The sequence below is a fragment of the Ciconia boyciana genome, chromosome 9, assembly GCF_034638445.1.
Source record: "Ciconia boyciana chromosome 9, ASM3463844v1, whole genome shotgun sequence".
Classification (NCBI taxonomy): Eukaryota; Metazoa; Chordata; class Aves; order Ciconiiformes; family Ciconiidae; genus Ciconia; species Ciconia boyciana.
Window position 1 is genome coordinate 43,360,481 of NC_132942.1, and position 21,728 is coordinate 43,382,208.

Sequence of the window (21,728 nt, forward strand, 5' to 3'; positions counted from 1 at the left end):
GTATATTCCTTTCCATGTTTAACTTAAGAAAGATCGGTGATGCTGTTGCAGATTTTGGGGTGTGCGACCCCTTGCATGGCTGCCCTGAGCCCAGATTGGTGATGCTGTTGCAGACTTTGGGGTGCGCGACCCCTCACATGGCCGCCCTGAGCCCAGGCAAGAAGACATCTGGCAGCCCTCTGCTACAGGGCACCATTTCACAGCCTGGAAGCTGCCCGCCAACAGAGACAGGCAGAGAAGGGAGCCCAGGCTGCCACGGGCACACACCCTGTGTGAAGCAGTGCTTCTCCTCAGCACCCACCGCTCCCACCCGGCCCCTCAAACCAGGCCCGACCACCTGAGGAAAGGACCCTCCATGAGGCCCAGGTTCCCTCACAGCCTTTACACTGCACAAGGGGGCCCGGGCGGGAGAACAGGCTTCCCCCTCCCCGGGGGCTCTCCTCGCCCAGGCGACCGCGGGTCAAGAGCGGCCCTTCCCCGGCCCGGACAGCCCCGCGGCCGCCATCACCACACACCACCTCCGCTCCACCGCCGCGTCGCCTTCGAGGCTTTTTGGCCCCTCCGCGCTGCCGTAGGCGCGTGCGGGAGGGGCGGGGCTAAGGCAGAGGCTCCTCCTCTCCCCGCCGCCGGTCGCGCCGCCATGGAGGGGGGCGTGCGGCTGCGCGCGGGTGAGCGGCGCGCGCGGAGGGGCGGGGCGGTGGGCTACGTCACGGCAGGGCGGGGGGGCGCGAGCGCGGCCGTTGGGGGCGACCGTTGGGCTGATGGAGGGGCCGGCCCGGCCCGGCCCGGCGGCGGTCGCAGCGCTCCCCCGTGAGGCGCCCGCCCGTGCCCTCAGCTCTGCCCTCCTCCAGGTGCCTCCAAGCGGGACGTCCGGGAGAAGGTGTGGGACTACCTCGAGGCCAGCGGCCTGGCCGATTTCCCGCGGCCGGTGCACCGCCGCATCCCCAACTTCAAGGTACGGCGACCCGGCTGCGGGTCTGGGCCGCTTCCTTCCTCTTCCCCCAGCCTCGGGCCCCGCCGGGCTCCGGAGCGCGGGGCGGCAGGGTCCCTACAGGTCCCCTGCCTGCACCCCACCGGTCGCCGCAGCCCTTGAACAGGCAGCCGTGAGCCGCACGTTCCTGCGGGCCGTGCGGTTGGTGAGTGACGGTGGAGGGTGGCAGAGCTCTGAAAAACCTCACGATGCAAACAGCAGGCATATATAACTTCCAGCGAGTCAAGAAACACAGCTGTCTTTACCTGACAAGGCGTGGCAGGTGTGTGCTGCGTTTTAATCAGTGGATACAAAAACCACTTTGTGAATGAGATAAATATATTTACGGGTAGGGAAACTGAGGCGTTTGGAACTGGATTTCACTCCCTAGGGTCTTCAGCAGGTACGTTGGGATGAAAACCTGAGGTCACCCATCTTGCAGGACTTAGGCTAGGAACATACAGCGTGCTGCTGAAATGGGAATGGTGGCCAAGCCGTTGCTGGCAAAGTGTTGCTGGGCAGTGGAGGGAGAACCCTTCCTCCTGCTTTGGCTTCATTGTGTCCCTAGTTTGATGGGTGGGAGGAAGAAATAAGAGGACTTTCAAGTGTTCAGTTACTCAGGCCACCACTTTACCGTCTGCCTGTATTCCTGCCTGAATTCAAGCTCAAGCCATGCAGCCACGTATCTGCCATGTATTGAAGAAATGATGACCAAAATAGCATTGTGGGGAGGCGTGTTGGGCGTTTTAGCCCATGAGCAGCATTAGGAGATTGGCTCTGCTTTTGCCCAAGGGACTGGCAGAAATATTCTGCCTTAGTTTGGCACTGAGGTAAAATAGGTGCTGAAGATGGTGGAGGAAGCCTGAGGCTTTATCATGCCCTTAAGCAAGGGGATATCAGAGATGAAATTGCAAGGGAAGGGGTGTGCTCTGCTAAGCTTGAGCACCTTACTCAGCTAAGTGAATCTTCTAAGTTCAGTATAGTCTCTTTACAAAGAGAGCCTTGTCCAGAAACTCTTCATCTAAAAGAGTCTCTGACTATGGCTTGTGTTTAATGGAATCTATTTGTATTCGTTGATGAAAAAGGGGAATTGGTCTCCATCTCCAGCTTTGAGTTAGGTGTGAATGAGGGTGAGGTCAGGCAAAGTGAGTGTACTTGGATCCCCTCTTTTTCTGAGGCCTGCAAGATACTAGTCAAGCACTCAGCATCTGTTAGTACATGAGAGTTTCCCGTGGAAAAAGTCACAAAATTAGCAGTTTGTTCCTCATATTTAAAATCTGGGGAAATCAGCCTCTCTATAGGATTAAAGATTTTGAATTTCCCACCTCTGCTGTGAACTCCTTGGTGATGCACTGATATCTTATGAAAACAGGGTGCTTCCCATGCTGCGACAAGGCTTCTGGGTTTACAGGAGTTCAGAGCTGCCAATACCGTAAAAATAAATCCTGATGCTCCCCAGAAGAACGCTCGCTTTCTAACGCTGGAAGTAAGTGAACGTGTTCTTTTCTCTCTTGATTTGTTTCTTCATGCAGGGCTCTCACCAGGCTTGCTGCTCTATTAAAGAGCTGGATGTGTTCAACAGAGCAAGTGAGATTAAGGTGGATCCTGACAAACCTCTAGAAGGTGTTCGGCTAGCTGCGCTGCAGGTAACAGCACCTTTGTACCCCAGAGGAGGAGAGCAGGAGAGAGTGCAGTGCTTGGCAGCATCTCATGGTCAATGCATGCCGTTTCTCTGGCAGGAGCTTTACGAGTTGTAAGCCTCATGAGGTTGCTCACGTAAGGGTGTCATTGCCTTTTTGGCAAATAGCAAAGGTACAGGTAGGGTTTGGGGAAATTAATGTGTTTCTGCAGAGCAATAGCTGTTTCACCGTCATTGTATTCGTATTCCCTGAAACACGTAAGGTAGCCTTGCCTCAAATTGCCTTACATTTATCACAAGATGAATGTGTGACAGGCTTACCTCAGACCTATGCGTGTTCACTAGCTTGTATGTGTAGCTCATTTGTGGGCATGCACTTTAGATCAATAGGTATGTCTGGCCATCTATTTCTTAAATAAAATCTTTTCTGGAATTTTGCTGTACTGGCGTGGATTCATCTACAAGCACTACACAATCAACAATGCTACCTACTCTATAGCAAATAAGATGATTGACCACATGGAGACCTATGGGACAATAAAAATTTTTCTTTAGCGGCCCACCTCCTTTTAATGTGGTAACTTCTTTTGTTACACAGGCAAGGAAGACTCTGTTGGTTCCCACACCACGTCTGAGAAGTGGGCTGTTCAATAAGATTGTTCCACCTTCAGGTGCAACTAAGGAGATCCTGCGAATATGTGCTACGTCTCAAGTAGGAATTGAAGAATGGGGGAGGTCTGAATTAACATGTAGAAGAGTGTTGTGTTGTGATAGTCCAACTAGAAGTTGGAAAACCAGATGCCACCTGAAATACTGTTCTGCTAGTATGTTATTCCTGGTTTTGTGTACACATCCACGGTACTTAAATCATGAGGAAATTTAGTCTTTTTACTATATTTTATTAGCAGAATGGTATTGATATTTTGTGAATGCTTTTTGAAACACTATGAGCAACTTTCCCAGGTGCCTTAGATCTTTAGGTTTCTAATAAATAGTACTCCTATATTCTTCTGCAGTTTTGAGCTAGTGAACCCTATAAGGAATATTTTAGTGTTTACAGTTTTTGCATAATCTGGTCAATAAAATATCAGGTTTTACTAAATAGGAAAGATCAGTTCTTTCAGAATCCTAAGTCTGAAGAAACATTAATTCTGCAATTTGCATCAACGAGGTACAAAAATGTGTTCAGTTTTCTTTGGAAATGTGGTATGTTGCTGCCCTCTGGTGTTAAAATATCATACTGTACAGCTAAAGTCATTTGGCAGAGAAACCGGCGTTACTTTATGTGTCCTTATTTGATATGAAAATGTAACTCGGACAAAATGGATAGGCCAGCGATATAGGTTTTATTTTGTTCTTTATGTCTTGCTAAAGGCAATGAAGTTCTACAGTAATCCTGTATACAACTGAGGGTTGTAAATGGATGGTAATTAGTAGCGACTTTCTTTGTTGGAACTTCTATTAAAGTCATTAACTAATTAAGCTTTTCAGGGTTGAAGAGCACTTTTGAAAGGGACCTTTCTCTTGACCTGCTTCAGGCCTCATATCTGATCTGTGATCTTACCACCATGTGTCTGGTTTTTCCCCCTACCAGGCGTACTAATGAATAAATGCTATTAGCAGTTTATATTTACAAAGCACTGGGCAAACAATTCTTGCCACGCTGCTGTGAAGTGGATAATGAGCATTATTACTGATAGTCAGCCACAGATGACTAATCTTTTTAGTTTTGTGCTCTACACAGAAAATATTTGGCTTTTTATTGTGGGGATTAACTTAGCACAAAGTTGAACTGGTGTGAGGAGGATTTACATTATGCTGTACTTGCATATTAAGAGTGAATGAATCGTAAGATATCTTTTGAAAAGTTTTAAACCTCTGATGTTTGAAAGCCCAAGAAAACACCATTTTTAATTTCTGCAGCTCTGTATGGAATTTTGCTAGGATCTGTTCTTTAGAGAGGAGCCTGAAGAGGGGTGGGTGGGAATGAGGGGGGAGAGAGGGGAAGAAAAAAAGGATGACAGGACTATGTAAAGTTTTTCTTTCCACTTGCCAGAACTGTGTTTTTCTGTTCATTAGTGACTTAGAAGGTTACGGTAAAGATAGCTTAGCTTTGCAGTGGCACATCCCGAATGATGATCACGCACCAAAGTGTTGAGGAATGTAGTCTCAGGGAACAGGTAGGCAGCTTTGGAAGGTGCTTTTAAACATACAGCTGTGGAGAAAACTGGCAGTGCAACGGGTGCAGTGTCAAATGGAGAGTGATCCAGCTTATGTACCTGGTTGTGCTTCAGTAAAGCATTTTGTGTGACTTCAGACAAGCCACTTAATATCTTTATGCTGTAGCTGTCTGTGTCTAAATTAACTTTGTGAGAATTAATTTAAGAATTTGTAGTGCTCTGATATTCCTTATGCGCATGAATTTACATATTATGACTTTCAGTTAGTAGTAGTAGTACGGTAGCAAGTGTCATTTGCCCTCATTTTTAGAAATGGATGTCCAAGAAAGGGTTTCAAAATACGAGTTTTTGATCCTAAATAAGTAACCTTGCTTAGAAAAGTGCCCACCTCCCTTCGCTCTCGCTGAAGTGTGCCAAACTTCTCGTCACTGTAGTAGGGAATGTATTCTAGGATTCCCTAGAGGATAACTTTCCAGACATGTACAGCTTGGCTATACATGGAAGAAACACTTTGAAACGTGGGGAGTTACTTGGATTTGTCAAAATATTCTGGATTTCTGCCTCACTGGTTGGAAGACTGCACTCTGCGATCCAAAAATTATGTTTTTTCTTGCAGGGTATCAAAGAATACAGTGTGCCTGTAGGTCTTGATGGAAAAGCACGAGTTGACTTGGTTGTTGTAGGATCAGTGGCTGTCTCTGAAAAAGGTAAGATAAAGCCTTGTAAGCTTCTCAGAAGGAGGGTCTTAAGTCACAATTCACCGTGTCAGTAGGCTACGCTATGTGTTCCTTTTGGCAGACCTGAACGTATCTTTGGAACTGAATTATGGTCTTGAGTTCTGTCTCTTCTGTATGACAAGTCACTGATCCTAATCCAATCAAGAAGAATCAATGCCTGCTTCACAACAATGCCACCAGGACTTAGTGGGCAGACAGCAGTGTGGTTTAGAGCATGCAGGCCAGTGTTTTGGCCTTCAGTAGAACTATTCAGGCAAGCAATTTTTTTTTTCTTTTAAAAGAATCGAAGGGCTCCCTGTTCAGAGGATCTGCTCTGCTCTCACAGCGTGTGTGAAAAGACATGTGTTACAGCTGCTGATTCAGTACCTGTTTGGGGATCAGATTTTGCATTTTCTAGTATTTTGAAGACCTGCTGGTGGTGAAAAATTTTCCACTGACTTTATCCATTGCCTAAAAATAACATGCTCTTTGCGTGTGACCCAGACTCCTCTTTACGCACATGAAATTAACCTATGTTTGACATGAATAGAGGGTTCTAATTACAATGGGTAAATAGGCTTCTATGCTAACTGAATTGGGCTAAATTTGGTTTATTCTGAATGGGAGGCTCCTGGGATCCTTTAGAAGTTCATTGAAACTAATATTTTATTTTAATTACAGTGCTGATTACAAGAAAAGTTGCATTCTCTGAGAGACGCTGATCTGATTTTTTCCCAAGTTACAACTCTCTGCTTGGTTTATCTGTTGCAGACTGCTTAGTTTAATTGCATGCTTTTGACAGTTACCAGCCTTTCCATTCTGCTCTTTCTGTGTTTACTATCACTGTTTGCTTTTGTGTGTTTCAGGCTGGAGAATTGGAAAAGGGGAAGGTTATGCAGACATGGAATATGCAATGATGGTGTCAATGGGTGCAGTGCAGGCAGATACACCTGTAATTACGATTGTGCATGACTGCCAGGTAAGTTAAAATATTCACTCTCAAGCGACGAGTCAGAACTGTGTGATACTGAATGGTGTGTCTGAAGAAGAGACTTGGAACGATGTTGGTGTAGCATCTTTACTGTGTTTCCTCTGTCATTGACAGATGTTCATATGTTGCGAGACATCAGGAATGGTGCGCAATTTTAGTGAATTTGCTTTTAACTGTTTACCAAATCTTGTTCCTCGTAGGTGGTTGACATAGCGGAAGAGATTCTTGATGATCATGATTTAACTGTGGATTATATACTCACTCCAACAAGAACTATTAAGACTAATTGCGAACGACCAAAACCTCAGGGAATAATATGGCATAAGGCAAGTTACCTCTGCTAACGGTGGTTTACTGGTACTGCCATTCTGTTAAGTCCCTCATTTTTACATATAAACACATTTGTTGTATTAGAAGTACTTGGAAAAGGAGCAAATATGTTTGTCAGATGAAACAAAACAACAGCATATGTGTTAAGCGTTTTTTTAAGTGGTAATGGTGAGGAGGAGAAATACATTATTGAAGGTGAGGTTGCGGTATCAAATGGATTATAGATTGAGAGTCACTGGAAACATCGTTCGTGGATTTTTGAGATAGACATGGTTTCTTGTTGTTTGCAGTATAATAGTCTATGTAAGCTGAGGGGCTTCTCCACCTTGTGTGTTTTATTCCTCAGTGCTCACTGAAACTGGCTCTCTTCGTTTTCTGGAGACAGGACCGTAGAGAGAACTTTATGGCATTAGGCCGAGTGGAATGGGTGAAATATGTGCTGCTCTGGTTGTGAAAGGAAAGCGTGACCTGGTGGCTGGTACATTGCTGTTTACGTAGTGGATGTATGGGATTAACTTTCAAAGGACAGATGAATTTGTGGCTGGAGCTCATTTTCAGTTGCAGGAATAGTGACTTTATACTGCATTACATCATGAATCATTATTTATTGATAAATACTGATTTATGGGTTTGGCCTCTCCCCGCAAGATTGTCAGAAACTTTAGCAGCTTCACAAATGGTTTCAGAAAAGCATTTAGTGAATTGTTTTACTGGAAGTTCATGCTGGGAAAACTTTTTTTTGTCATTAGATTTTCATTCCTAAAATCATCCAGTCAGGGAGCAGACGCAATCCCGCATGATTGAGTAACAGTAGGAACACTGAAATGAGGAATTGTATACCCATGTCTTGTAGAAACCACTGAGGAATTATTAGTGAATACTTCTGGGGAAATCAAGAGTTGTTTGTTAAGCACTTGCCAACCAGCCAAAAGAGTTAAATTTGTTAAGGTAATGTATCTACAACAAACAATTCTAGCCAGTGCTATTTTTATTCCTATGGTGGGAGAGTATTTTACCCTGCCTGTGGTGGAGGATTTGAGGTTATAAATAAATAAATAAAAGCTCTGCCTGTACCAGTGCATTTTTTCCATTGAATTATTTTTGAATCACAATTTTTTTAGGATATTATTGAATGTGATTGTTTTGAGGGCCTACCCCTTGTGCTCCATCCGTCTTGCCAACATACTTTTGATCACAGTCTGTCTGTCTTAGTGTTGGACTTCAGTCTCAGTAAGTGACCTTGCTAACACTTTTTTCTTTTTTTCCTGTCTGATTCCCTTTAGCAGCAAGATTTTCCAAAGGTCTGGAGAACAGTCTCTTGCAGGGGCTGTTGAATTTTTTTGAGATTTTTGCCACTCATGAAAAGTCAGTCAGTCCCAAGCGATGTGTCAAATTCCATGTTACCTTTGCATCTCTTTGCTTTTTAGAGAAAAAATCAAGATCAGTGTTATAATACGCACTTCATAAACTGATGAAGTATTTGCCACGGCTCCTTTGTGCTTGTGTCTAAAGCATGAGGAGATGCTCAGCAGAGTCATATCTAAAGCTTGCACCACATTCCTTTTAGCTATTTTGCATGAGACAGTGAAACTATTTTCCTATAGTAATCTCTACATTAGTGGTGTTGTCTGAAAAATACAGCTCTCGCTGAATTTTCTACATCTTTCACTGAGAACGGAGCACGTTACATGATTGAGCATTTATTTGAATACTTGAATGTTGATTTAACCCCTAAAACTGCTTTTGGCTGTTCTTCAGAGCATATGTTGATTAGATAAGAATATTGGAGAACACTATCCAGAGCAGGGATAATCATTACATTTCTGTTGTTCTGGGACAAGAACAGAGTGTTGTATCTATATGAAGAAGAAAGAAGTTAGCATTATGTTCTTTCACAGGGAGCTGAACCACTTGTGTATGTTTTGTTTGTAGTTGTGGTGGTAACTGTATGATCAACCCTTGCACAGAGGGTCTTGGAGCTGGGAGGTCTAGTTAATCGACAGGGTGTTAAAAATGCAGGATTTGATACAGGCTATTTAAGTGTTTGTCCTTTGACTCTTCCTGGCTGTTTCTACATCCTTTTTTCTACATCCTTTTCTCCTTCAAATCCTGGCTTTACTGGTGCATTCCTGTTCCTTGAAGCAAAACTAAATGAACCAAGAGGTAGTGAGTAAATAAATAACCCACTTCTAAATATGGTGTTTTGTCAACAGAAAGTAGCTTAACTTTATTGTTAAGATGTGTGATGTGTAAAATATGTTGCAAAACCTTAATCCTTCAGGAACATGGCTGGACCAAGCCAAGACAATGATTTAAGAGCTTAAATTAAAGGTGTTTGCAAACATGGGATTACAGCTAAACATTGTTGTAAAGGACATGCTTTCCTGAAGCTGTTAGGATAAATAGCCATTAATACATACACTCTGTTTTCAGCTGAAAGAGGTAAGAAGGTACTTATGCAGCAAACAAAATGCATGTCTCCAGGCTAGATTTCTGTGCTCAAAGTATTTTCCTGGAGTGTTTTTGTTTGTTGCATGCTGTGTGGGAAGGAAGTAGTGTGTCAGATATGGGGATGGGGTAAATAGGTGTTCCTCTGTGAGTAAATGATTCGATTCTTGGGGTAATTGGCATGACTTGCCCTCAGTTGCCTCCTTTTTAGTTCTTCTCAGTGCAGAATTTCCAGCTGAGCTATTTCTTGCCATCGAGGTAGTATGTTTTTCCAAAGAGGAAGATGTGAATTACTTGGTGTGATTTTTGTCACAGAAATGCTGATTTAAAGACTTCCAAGGAAGTGTAAGAGCTACAATATTATTAATACCAAAGAAGCATTACCAGTATCTGTGCTAGGCACTCTAGAAACACTTCTAAATACAAAGGCAGTACTGGAGTGTGTATATGGGTAAGTTTTCTGCATCTGAGTTCAGGGTTTTGAGAAATCAGTATGTGCTCTTGGAGGACAGCAAGAGCTGCTAAGAGCTGAGCGCTCTGGAAAACTTTATTTGGATGCCAGTGGAGAATTATTTGGCATCATCTGTCTTGAAAATCTAACCCATTGTTTCTGGGAGCTCTAAATTCATGAAACGACTTACTTTCTCATTTAGTATTTTGTATGGGTAGCTGTGATCTTTATCTGTGACACTGTCTATTATATTTGTCACAATTATGAAGTTATTTGTGCTGTGCTTATTTTAAATTGAAACTATACAGACCAATTAAAATATTTGGGGTCATGAAGAGGGAAATGAGAGTAGTTGGTGGAAAAATCACTAGATTCTCGCAAGCATTTCCTTCTGTTTCTTTAATCATTCTTTTGCTGAGAATTTTGTAGAAGTAGGAAAAGATTTTTTTCCCAAAATGAAATGAACTGGGGGGAAATCCCTGGGTCTAATGTTGAGAGAGTTTAGTACACAGGGGCAGAGATGGAAGCTATCTGACAACAAACAGCTTTTGATTTGGGTCTGTGATAGAATATTTGGAAAGTAAAATTATGTTGTTTTAAAGCTCAAAAAGTTCACACATTGAAGCTGGCAAAACCTTCAGCAGGGACACAGTGTTGCCATCAGAAGAAAATTGCTGTCAGTTTAGCCAAGGTTTGTTTTATTTTGTTTTTTGGAGGGATAGCGTGAGCGGGGCATGCTTCCATGCATGGTTAAACATCTCAACACCTTTGCAAATCTGACCCTTGCTGCAGAGTCCGTGGAATCAATTTTTGCTGATGGATTCCAAATGTTGGTTGCATAAGTTTATCCTGAGGGACGCTAGCAGACTTCACGGGCTGCCAGCTCCCAGAAATATGCCCTCGGATTGCGTGCACATATTTGGACATTTTGTGCAAATGAATGATAAAATGTTCGGCTGTGCTGGCTCGTCCTAGCTGTCTTGGCTTTGTCTGTGCTTTAAACTCCTGTGAGTTCAGTGCTCCTTGAAACAAGCAGCTGATTAAGGAGACAACACGAGAAGCAGGCTCTGTCCTGCAGGTCTTTATGAGGAGTCTAGGGTCAGACACCTCTCAGGGTGGGCAAAGATTAATCTTTCGAACACCTTCTGCCTACCAGCCTCAATACTTGGAAGGGCTGGTGGATCTGCTGTACTAAAGATTGTTTGGTCGTGTTTGCAGCCTTCCACAGCAGGGCAAGGCAGCAGCATCACCTGTCTCCGTCTTGAGCCACGTGTTCTTATATCAGTTGGTGTGTGCGGATGGGTAGCTGTGTGAAGCAGAATTAAATAGCATACCTAGCATGCTCTCCAATCTATAGCTGTCCTTCCCTCATCTGCCGTACATCAGAACTGCACCGCTCTGCTGCCAGGGAAATCAAAGTGGTGTTTGGCTTGGCCCGCACTGTATCAGGGGTCAGCATTACTCATTCTGTCAGAGGACAAACACATCTTTCATTTTCCCCAGCAAAATATTGAAAGTGGCTACGTTCACTGTTCTGGAATAACAGAGGTTGAAGAGAGCCCTGATGTTCCAGCAGAGACGTTGCAGAAGTCCATCTGCCACTACGTTGTTTTGGGACCAAACCAGGTGTCATAAGAGTGGATGCTCAGTGTTAAGTGCTGGGAGATTTTTATTGGCAGTCAGCATCCAAGACTCTGTTTTCTTCAGGTTTCTGTCAGAAAGGGGCCACATTTCCCTTCTCAGCTCCTTTCCCATAGCCCGGTAATTGTGTGCCAGAAGAATTCATCTACCCTGCTGTCCTCTTTCCCCAAGGCTCTCCCAGCTATGGCAGGGAGTAGGCAGGATTGTTAAATGATTAATTGCCTTTGGTGGAGTTATTTTTAACCTGAATCACTTAAGTTACTGAGTTTATAGCGCAGACCCACAAGCACTTCTGTTGGCCAACCCCAGAGGGCTGAAGTATGGAACTGGCCTGGGAATTGGTGGTCAAGGGATAATGGGAAACTTCTTCAGCTGGCTTCACTGCCAAAGCCAATCATTTAGCTAAATCCCAACACTCAATACAAAGTTTACAAACATCAATAAATGGTTTGGCCTTGACTTTATAGGGATGGGGAGAGCAAGGGAAGAAGCTTCTGCCACTGGGGCTGCCCAGGTCCGCATAACTGCAAGAACCAGATGTGGGGTAGAACCCAAGTCCCCTGCATCCTGGCTTAGCCTAAAGCAGTAGGCAAGGCTAGGGAGGAGTGACCAGCCGGCACAGGACCAAGAAACGTGCAGCTTGTTTGAAGGAGAGGAGGAATATCGTTGGCCTCTCTCCACATGGAAATAAATCATTGCAATCCTCCACAGCTCGCAAGACAAAAGAAACTTTTTGCATGATCGTAATTAGCAACACATTGTACTACCACAGAGTTCTTTTGTTTGCTATTTTGCAACAGAGCAGGGCAAGCTTTTTCCTCTCCTCTGCCACCCACTGCACCCTTTGCCCTTTTGGCTCTCACCCCCTACACCCCAAAAAAGGTAGTGAATTAGTTTGTTGAATTGAAACTCTGAAATCCCAAACTGAGTTTCTGCCTTTCCTTGACATAAAAGTGGGGGAAAATAGGGAAGGATTTGAAAGCTTTGGCCCAGCTGAAAAGTTCTCCTAGACCCCAGGGAAACAACTCTTAAGGTAAATCCTCTGTCTCTCTTGTGGCAGAAGGATGTCAGTTGACAGTGTCAGAACTTGTCTAATGCAGGTTTTTTACAGAGTGTTTTCTATTACAAACAAATCTGAGTGCCACATCCACTGCCCGTGTTGCTTTGGTACTGTTACCTCTACAGAGGGTGGAATTTAAGGTAATGCTAGGTTTGCCTCGTGGGGTGATGTTTGATGAGAAGAGCTTCAGGTTTTCTATAAAACTAGTTCATAGCCCTTACGAAGATGTATATGCTGCTGTAACTACATCTTCCTGAGTTTGCAGGGACCCTGAAACGGTAGCTCAAAGAGCTCCTGTCAGATGCCAAAAACTACTGGTCACTCTAGTGAGAGGAGAGGCCATGTTGAAGCCTGGCCAGTGGAAGTCTCAGAGAGTATGCTGGCCCTTGGATTATCTAACTCCTCTCCTCGATTTGTCCTTGAAAGACTGGGAGTTCCAGAGATCGTCCTCTCAGTACCCATCTCTTTGATTCTGTTAATTTACAAAGTGGTGAGGGTTTGCCCTTGGTAGCATTGATCTTTCTAACTAAACACCCAGTCCATGCCTTGGGAACTGAGTTTAATTTCAGGGTGAAAGGAACTTGTACATACACTTGGTAAGAGGTTGAGGTTGTGCTTTGGGCTCAGGAGTGATTAGTTGCATGAGAATAGAAAAATGTTTTTCCTGTTTGGTTTAATTAGCATAGAGCTTACATTTCACAGAAATTTGACAGAAGACAACAAATGTTCCTAATTGTTAGCCAGTAAAAACAAAGTAAGATGGCTTCAGCCATTGGTTTGATGTTGTATCGCCCAGGGAAGGGGAGTTTGCTGTCAAACACAGCAGCCTGAGTTCTTGGCTGAGAAAAACAAATCAGTCCAAGAATCCACAGAGCAATAACTCTTCAAAATCTGAAAATGGCATGTACCTTTCAGAGTGCGGAGGATCCCAGAGCCCCAGAGGAAGTCCTTGCCTCTCTGTACTGGCTGCCAGATCAGGCCAGATTTGTTCAGAAATTGTTCTCGGTCATAGAGTTTGCTTGTTTAAAGGGCCTGATCCCAAACACCTTGACTCTTGGTCTGCAGTGTGGCAGAATGGAGGTGGCCTCTGCCCATACTGGTTAGTCCTATTCTGCTGTTTGATATTACATTAACAAGATTGAGCTAGGACAAGCTTTATGTAAATTATATTTTTATTTAATTTCAGCCTGAAATAAAACTTGCTTGTTTGCTCCTCAGAAGAGGAGCCCTGGGAACATTTGAGACTTCTGTTGACTGGCTTTCCTGTTACCTAAACCTAACATTGCCCTCACCCTGTCTTTGATTTTACTCGAGTCACTTCAGAGCTGGGCTACTCTCCCTAGGGAACTGTAAATTTTAGACTATGTGGTGCAGCCAGATCCAAACTCACTCTGACTGTAATTGTAGAACTAGGAATTCAGGGGCTCTGAGGTGAGAGAGATCTGAGCTGGGCAGGCATATTCCAGCCAGGATATGCTGGTGCTAGTCCAGTACAGCCTGCTGAGGAGTAGTGGCTCATAAGATTGGGTGCAGTACCCTGCTAGAGTATCTTGCTCACACTGTGTGGGCTACTAGCACGGGTCTCTGCTAGCTCAGGCATCACTTCCCTAGGCTCTGTTTTGCTCCCTAAATTTAAGAATTGGATCTTGTGTTGATGGATATTCTGCTTGTCCAGCAGCCAAGTACGAATTATTCCTCCTTCCAACTGCAGTCTGCAAGCCAAGAGCTAGACCACATTAGCTAGGGAACCACTGTGTTTCCTGCCAGTCACTGAGTGCAGCCTGGGGCATCTCATGCCTGAGATGGATAGGGTTCAGCTGTTGAGAGGAAGAGCCCTTCCAGAAAAAGCTGCTTATGAACTGGGGATGGATGGGGGGGATAGAGGGTTCACAGTTTTGAAGTATAGTGTCCGGGCGCTCTTCCGTTCTGCGATCCAACCCAGTGGACTGGTGTGGGATCTGATGAGTAGCTGTGGGTGGTGTGTGAGGTCAGATGACAAGAAGGAGGCTGTGGTGATGTGCCACAACCAGAGAACGTGCCTCTGGCTGGGCCCACACTCATAGGAGCGCTGCTACGAGGCATGCTCCCCAGCTGCAAACTTAACACCATTGTCCCTCCCCATTGTACGACCCAGCCTACGGGATATCCTGTTTTGGGGGAAAAGAGCGCGAGGAGGTCTGCAGAATGAAAGTGCCTGATGGTCTGATGAATTGTAGGCATGTAAGATTCTGCCAGAGCAGGAGCACAGGCCCTCGGTCAAAGCAAATATTAAGGGATAACAATGAGAATGCGAATCTAAAAGCACCCTGATAAATAAATGTCAAAATCGAATAGTTCTGAGTTTGGTTTTGATTTTCCTGCTGGATCTACATTGTGCTGCTGGCTTAAAGAGTCACTAATGTTTATTTTTGTCCTGCAGTGTGTATTTAGGGAGCAACTTCAGAATCGGGCCAGTAATTAGTAACATTTTGAATGCTCTGGCACTCTGAATGGTAGCAATATAATAAAGTTCCTCTCTTTTTATGGCACAAATAGGTCCTGATGGTCTTCTCCTTTTTCTGGAAGGAGAGAAATCTCGTAATTGTATCTGTCTTCCTCCTTTTTAGGTCAGCTATGAGATGCTGGAAAAAATCCCCATCCTAAAGAGTCTTCGATACAGAGAGAAGCAGGCTGGCAAGGATGTTACCCTCCAAGATGAACACTCAGACTTGGCAAATGCCAACACACCAGCAGCGTTAAATGAGAAGGCGATGGCTGAAAATACAAGACCGCAGGCTGCAATGGGCTCGGCTCAAATAGGACAACATTATGTTGAAAGTGGTTCTTTAAGTCCCAGATTAGAGGGATCTGGCATGATTACTACTGTGTATGTGGGGAACATACCTCCCAGCGTAAGAGTGAGCGAGCTGAAATGTGCTTTAAGGGAATTCCATGCAACTCCTTTACGACTGAATTGGCAAGGAGTGCAGCACAGGGCTTTTCTCGATTACAAGGATAAAGCAACCGCAGAGAGTGCTGTATCCTCTTTGAAAGGCTTGAGCCTCAGGGGTAATACTTTGCGAGTTGAGCTGGCCAAGAATCAGAGAAACAAAGGGCAAGTAGAAATCAATAGTCAGAAATGAATATGAATAGAGGAAAAAAAACAGGCATGTTTTCATTGTTTTGTGAGAAGCCAACCTAAGTTTTCAAGGATATTAGTATATCCTCTGATTTCTGCAGGCTAAACAACAAAGTGCGAAGCCAACTTTCCAGATAAATGAGGCATACATCTCACAGCTGACTTGCCTGCCTCATCCCTGCAGTCGTACACGCAAAGTGTATTTGTCAAGACAGATGACAGAGGGGCCATTTCTCTAAATGGTTATCCACAAAGTACCCACACTTCGTGTATTTGTTTTTCATCGGCCGGGGGTTGATTTGCTGTTCGGTGTGTATGTTTGTTAGACCTGGATCAAAAACCTGCCCCTTGGTAGCTGTGTGCAGCCACATGTAGCGAGGTGGTTATGTTCTGTTATCTAAAGGTTGTACCTGCAAATCTGTACTTGTGAGCTTGAAAGCCAGCTGCAGAAAATCTGTCTTAAGAGTTACAATTCTGCTTACTAAAAAATGGGTTTTGCCTGTTGGGAGTTTTCAGCATATTTTTCATAAAAATGGCTGGGGGGAGAGACTTCTCTTTTTGTGCTCTTGAAGAATGGCTGTGGAAACACTGGCTCAGCCACTGAGTTCTAGCAATAGCTATTACCATCATGTGGAAGAGATGGTGGCCCCTTTCTCGGCTTTGTTTTGTTAATTCAGCCCTTTGTAAACCTTACATTTCTTAGTTCAGTCTGGCAGAGGAAAGTGAAGGCCAGTTTTCTCCTCTGCTTTTCCCCAAAATACTTCAGGTGCCTTTTTCATGGATGCAGATAATTACAAAATAGATGGTTTTCCTGATTGTCATGTCTCTTATAATTTGGTGTGATTCCATTGCCTCTGTGAAAGTACGTTAATATTAATCATTGTAGTGGAAACGAAAAGCAGACAGACCGCGGTCAAAACTTGTGGGTGTCTAGTCTGGTATGGAGTTGTTCGAAAAGTTACTGGAGATAGTAACAGAGCCTGTTCCTGCTGTGCCATTGTCACCACCAGTGTGGTCTTCCTGCACCCACAACGTCAGACAGTGATGAGGGTTAGGCAGCAGCACTGGCAACGTTTCATTGTGAAAGTGCTATCAAGTATTAGCTTGAACAGTAAGATTTGCAAACATATGAACATTCACTTACGGTGTAAAGGAGAATGATGATTTATTTGGTATGGTTTTTATTACAATTTTTTTTTTCTTCGGTTTCCGATTCCTGAAAAACAAGTTGAATTTTGGCTGAACCATCCTTTCTAAACAGAAGCACTCTTGCCATTGATGCTGGGCACATAGTCAAAGTAAGCATCTAAGTGGATATTTTTTTAAGTATGAGTTGGAAACTTTTTTTAGCCAGAGGGTACTGTTAAGTATATTTTAAGCATGTTGTTATGCCTCAAGGGTCAGACATTTCGTACAGTATTAAATAAAAAGTTTGCATCGTTATCATGTACTCTGTAAAGAGGGGCTCAAGGAAAGCATTGCTTCAACTTCTTGTAAGGTCAACAAAGGAAAGGTTTATGAAAAAAAATAGTGCCATGCTCTAAAATGCTCTCTTTTTCTCCAGCTCAAAATTATTTTCAGTATCACTTAGTCTGAATTAAAACATAAGCACTGAGGAGTCCTCTGCGTCTTGTTTCAGCAGTTGTGCACTTCAAGGGTAAGAGTCAGGGGTTATGTTACTACTTAAACATACTCATTACATCATGAGCTTAGAAAGAGGAAAGAAAAGCAAAAAAATAATTATACATCACTGCCTTCCCCTTCCAAATGATGGCAAATTAAGTAACATGATCATTTGATGTTCTTTTTGACTCTTGCAATACTGCTTGCTTTGGTGAAGATGCCTAGGTGACGTTAGCAGTTAAAAAGCAGTTATTCTGCCAATGAAAACTTCCAGCATCTCAAACTTCCCCTGTTGCATTACAGATTGAACCAGCCTTCTCTGGTCAAATTTGTGGGAACGTCATCCTCTACCTTATTTCCTTTCTTAACATCTGAAGTTTCAGTGCAGATACATTTACATGTTATGTGATACGTAAATGTGTTACGTTTGCTTGCGTTGCTCTCAACACCGTATGCAGTCAGTGGCCAGTTTTGTTTGGACAAACATGTCTACATGGTTTTCTGTTTGCAGTTGTGGTTCTGCATGTAACCCACAGGGTGAGCTGTGCTAGGTCGATATCTGGGTGGGCAGATCTCTGCAGTTCTCTTCCAGCCTGTCGCTTTTTTCTGTCCTGTATTGTGAGGCCACATTTCACAGTACTACCTAATAACTCTTGTTACTTTCCCAATAGGCAATTAACAGTCCAAACCATGCTACGGAGAAGATGTTAAGTAGACAGAGGTATGTAACTGTAGTTAGGCTCAGAGAAGAAAAATAATTACTATAAGCTTAAGCTAATGGACCATTCATTAGCATTTTGAAGGGACTGAAATGATGTTGATGTTATGATAATTGTTTTTTCCAACTTAAGCAGTCATTTTTGATCCAGGTTATTAATAAATGGCAAGGTCTTTTGGGCCTAAGTCATTAAAGTGTGTTTTTAATTCAAGGTAGCAGCTGCTCCAGGTCAGAGTTTGGCAGCCTGTTGCAAACCCATCTGCACCAGCAGCTTCAGCGAATCAGTAGCAACTGAAGCACAGGTACAAGTTCATTTCTGTCATCTCTGCTTCAAGAGCAACAACCTGCAGGGAAGGAACTAGTACAGGCAGCAGCTGAAAATAGAGCCTGAAGTTGCAGATGGCTCACCAGGGTTCAGGGCTTCTGCAGAGGTTTAGTAGTAGGGGGTTACATGGAGGCAAAACAGTAGTCCTCAGAAATCACCTTTGGGTTGCTATAGGATTCCCACGGGAAAAACAAGGGCTTGAGTACATTCCACAAAAAAGCAGCGTGACTTGCAGCAAAGCTGTTCTATAAGCTTACCTGTGAGGAGGAGGGTATAGCTCATGCTTTCTGAAATGCGTCCTGTACCAACACAGCAGGAGTTTGAGCCTGCGCACTCTGAAGTCGATGCAATTTCTGTCTTGGACAGCAAGGGAAGCAGTGATGAGGATGGGGCCCTTGCTGCTGCTTGGGAAGTTGCTCATCTTTAGCTAAAAGACATTTCAATGCAAGATGCTAAATTGCTATTTAATTAAATAATGCAAGACTGCCCAAGGCACACGCCTACATGGCTTTCTGGTGTCTTTAGCTGTATGATGTGGATTTTTTCTTGTGGGCTGACCAAGTTCCTACTTGAGGAAACAGCGGATTTTGAAGAAAAAGTGAATGGGGCAGTCTGCATCTCTTAGATCTATTGTTTCAGGCTCTCTGTATGCTCAGGAAGACATCGGTTATACATGAGTCACTTAGACTTTTCTCTAAATCCACAAAACTCTGAAATGAAATACATTTTAGTGAATCCTCAGACTCTGATCTCATAATGAAACTCAAGGAACTGAAGCCTGCTTATGTTTTACTTTGGCCCAGACCAAAACTGCAAGATATTTTACTGACAATCAAACCATAAAGTCCGTGCTCTGAAGAATTTACAGTCTGAATTAACAGGCTTTAAAGATGAGAACCTTTACTCAAGCAATAATTCTTCATTTCGTACCTGTTGTAGTTGTGGCCTTGCTGTTAGCACGTAGGTTGAACTAGGCTACGTCTACGTAGACAAGCCTCATCTCAGGTAGATACCAGCCCTTACACCCCGTCTTTCCTGCTGTGACTGAAGCACCAGTCTAGGACTTCAGAGGCCTCAGTGCTTCAAACCAGTTCTCTGTAATGGCCTTTCTGTGACCTCTCATGCCTGGAGCAATGGGGAGAAGGTATCTTTAAGCACTTAACCCCTGTAAGGACAGTGAGATATCCTTGCTGCTTGAGACTCTCATGATAAAAACATCCACAATGACAAAGAAGTGCCTGGGTGTTGCAGAAAAGTCTGAAACGCTGGTGATAGATGGGTAGTCTGCTTTTAATAGGAAATGAAGTGATCCCTAACACAGACTTGATTTTTAGTTCACTTGCAGCAGCAGAGTAGCCTGCGTTTCACTGCTGTGTGATGAGAAGAAAAGTTCAGCAGTACAATGGGAAATACTTTACTGAGCCAACTTTGTTCAGAAGTAATTAAAAATGAGGTCTTTCTATTCTCTGCGCAGCCTGATGTCCTCGCTTGTCATGTGGTTCAGTGCATTCTTTCCAACTCCTTTCATGGCACAAACAAGTTAGGATGTTGTTACTGCATGCCCTTCTTTTTGAGGGTTCAAGTGGGAAAGATGCTGAACAGCTCCGGAGGCTGGTCGGTGTGAGCAAACCCAGCTCCAGTCTCATGGCAGCTGGGAGGGTGTGGGATCCAGCAGCGACCACCCTAGGTGTTACATCGTGGACGTGAGCTTCCCAGAGTGATTCTGCCCCTCTTCCTATCCTCGCTTGTGGGAGAGATGTGAAGAGAAAACAGTATCGGATGAATGGAGCCTCTACCAGATCCATTAGGCTCAAGAACATGGTCATTTTGGAGGGGATTTTCTTTTGTTGAATGATATTAGTCGCAGCGTGGTGTGTGGCACAGAGCAGTGAGGCAACATTGTAATCTGCTAACAATAAAAGCGAGGTGGCTGACTGCCACTCAGCACTGAAAACTATACAATCATTAGGGTTTTCCTTCAGACAGCTATGTCCATGCATTTCTTGGAACAAGGACAAGGCCACACAGCTTCAATCCACTGAAGACAACAGCGAGTAAACAAGCCATGTTGCTGTGTAGTCTTCTCTGAGTGACAAGAGTCAGAGATTGTTTGTTTCCATGGAGAGAAAAAGGAAAAAAAAAAAAAATCTCACCATCAGGGTGGGAAAAGAGTAAAGCCCTATCCTGGGTGCCACAGCCAGGTCCTCATCCAGCGTCTCCATGCACATCAGTCCCACAGCAGTCTTTAAGGACAGAGGCTTTAGCCCATTATCTTTGAGGACCAATAAAATATCTTGGAAAAGGGATGGTTAAATACTTTCTTCAAGTCATGTTTATAAATTTTATTTATTTATTTATTTCATCGTCTTCTACTGCTCCAAAGGGAGAAACAAATGTTTTTTAGGGGAATGTTTCCATTGAAAAATCTAGCACTGGGGCTGCGTTTTTCTCCACAACTGCAGCAAGGGGTGAGGAGGGGGAGGAAAAGCGTGTGCTGGGATTTCTCTCATTCCGGTTCCTCAGAAGGAACAGCCCCATGCAGCAGTTCTGGCTCTGGAGGAAACATCTGTGGCTGTGGCCATGTTACTCAGGCAAACATACCCCTCCGTGAGGTAGGCTGTTGTGTACGAATGCTTTTATTTCCTCATTGCCATCTATTAAAGATTATCTCCCTACAAGAAAAGTGCACCATTTCCCATGTTTTCATGTGTAATGTCCGTGATGTCTGCTATAAACATCATGAAACGGTTCCCTGCCGCTACACTGACATAGGTATAAAAGTCACTGCTTTTCATCTTTCAAAGCACTGCAGAAATGTTTAGGGTCGTGTATCCTGCCATTGTTCTGGGCTGGGCATCCCACTGAAGTCACTGGGAGAAATGAGTTCAGGATACGGACCTATCTAGTCAATCTTTACAGTGGCCCCAGGAACATCCACGTTTTACAGATGGGAAAATGAGGAAGGCGGAGATGGCTCCTGATAGACTCGATCCAACTGGTAATTCCTACCACGTTGGAAAACAACTGGAGAGAACAGACTAGAAACTCATCAAAAGCTCTCAAAAAAAAAAAAAAACCAAACCCACAGCGTGGTAGCCTTTGGACTTTTCCATGTGATGGGTACCTGATGTCCCAGACGGGCATCTTGTTGCTTCCCAATGGAGAACTGCAGCATCGTAGTCACTCTGCCTCCACACACTGGCCAGAGCCGCCGGCCAGCCCTGCTGTGGCCGGGAAGTGTACGATCCTGCGGGTCCTCCTGCTCCGGTAGAGCCTTCCAGTGAAGGCACCCCACACAAGCCTCTCTCCAGTCCAGGGACAAACCTGTGAGACAAGACACGAGGTCGAAACTCAGATACTTTTCCCAAAACGTGCCTCCTCCAGAGGTCTAGCAGGTCACATAAGTGTGTTACGGTCCACCCATCCCATGCAGGAACACACGGAGCTAAACCAGGGTGATTTTCTTTCTTTAAGGACTAAGGCAAACATACAGGACTGTTAGACAGGAGGGAAAAAAA

The 21,728-nt window shown here is 44.1% G+C and overlaps 1 protein-coding gene across 2 annotated transcripts; it reads left to right on the forward strand.

Annotated features, from left to right (window-relative positions):
* Positions 1-590: 590 nt before the first annotated feature.
* Positions 591-16,048, forward strand: MTHFSD (methenyltetrahydrofolate synthetase domain containing). 2 transcript variants are annotated; one of them, XM_072872930.1, is made up of 8 exons: positions 591-668; positions 852-955; positions 2,343-2,456; positions 3,208-3,321; positions 5,406-5,496; positions 6,372-6,484; positions 6,697-6,822; positions 15,033-16,048. In XM_072872930.1, exons 1-8 carry the CDS (start codon positions 641-643, stop codon positions 15,546-15,548), a joined length of 1,206 nt encoding a protein of 401 aa, XP_072729031.1. In that variant the 5' UTR covers positions 591-640; the 3' UTR covers positions 15,549-16,048. The 2 variants fall into 2 exon arrangements, with proteins under 2 accessions (XP_072729031.1, XP_072729030.1); XM_072872929.1 differs by lacking the exon at positions 2,343-2,456 and adding an exon at positions 2,503-2,616.
* Positions 16,049-21,728: the final 5,680 nt, after the last annotated feature.

What these genes read in the sequence shown, in the direction of transcription:
- MTHFSD (XM_072872930.1), top strand. Translation starts at nt 641, where the DNA reads ATGGAGGGGGGCGTGCGGCTGCGCGCGG. An exon ending in GAATATGTGCTACGTCTCAA is followed by an intron (nt 3,322 to 5,405) that starts GTAGGAATTGAA and finishes TTTTTCTTGCAG; the next exon opens with GGTATCAAAGAATACAGTGT. An exon ending in AGTGGCTGTCTCTGAAAAAG is followed by an intron (nt 5,497 to 6,371) that starts GTAAGATAAAGC and finishes TGTGTGTTTCAG; the next exon opens with GCTGGAGAATTGGAAAAGGG.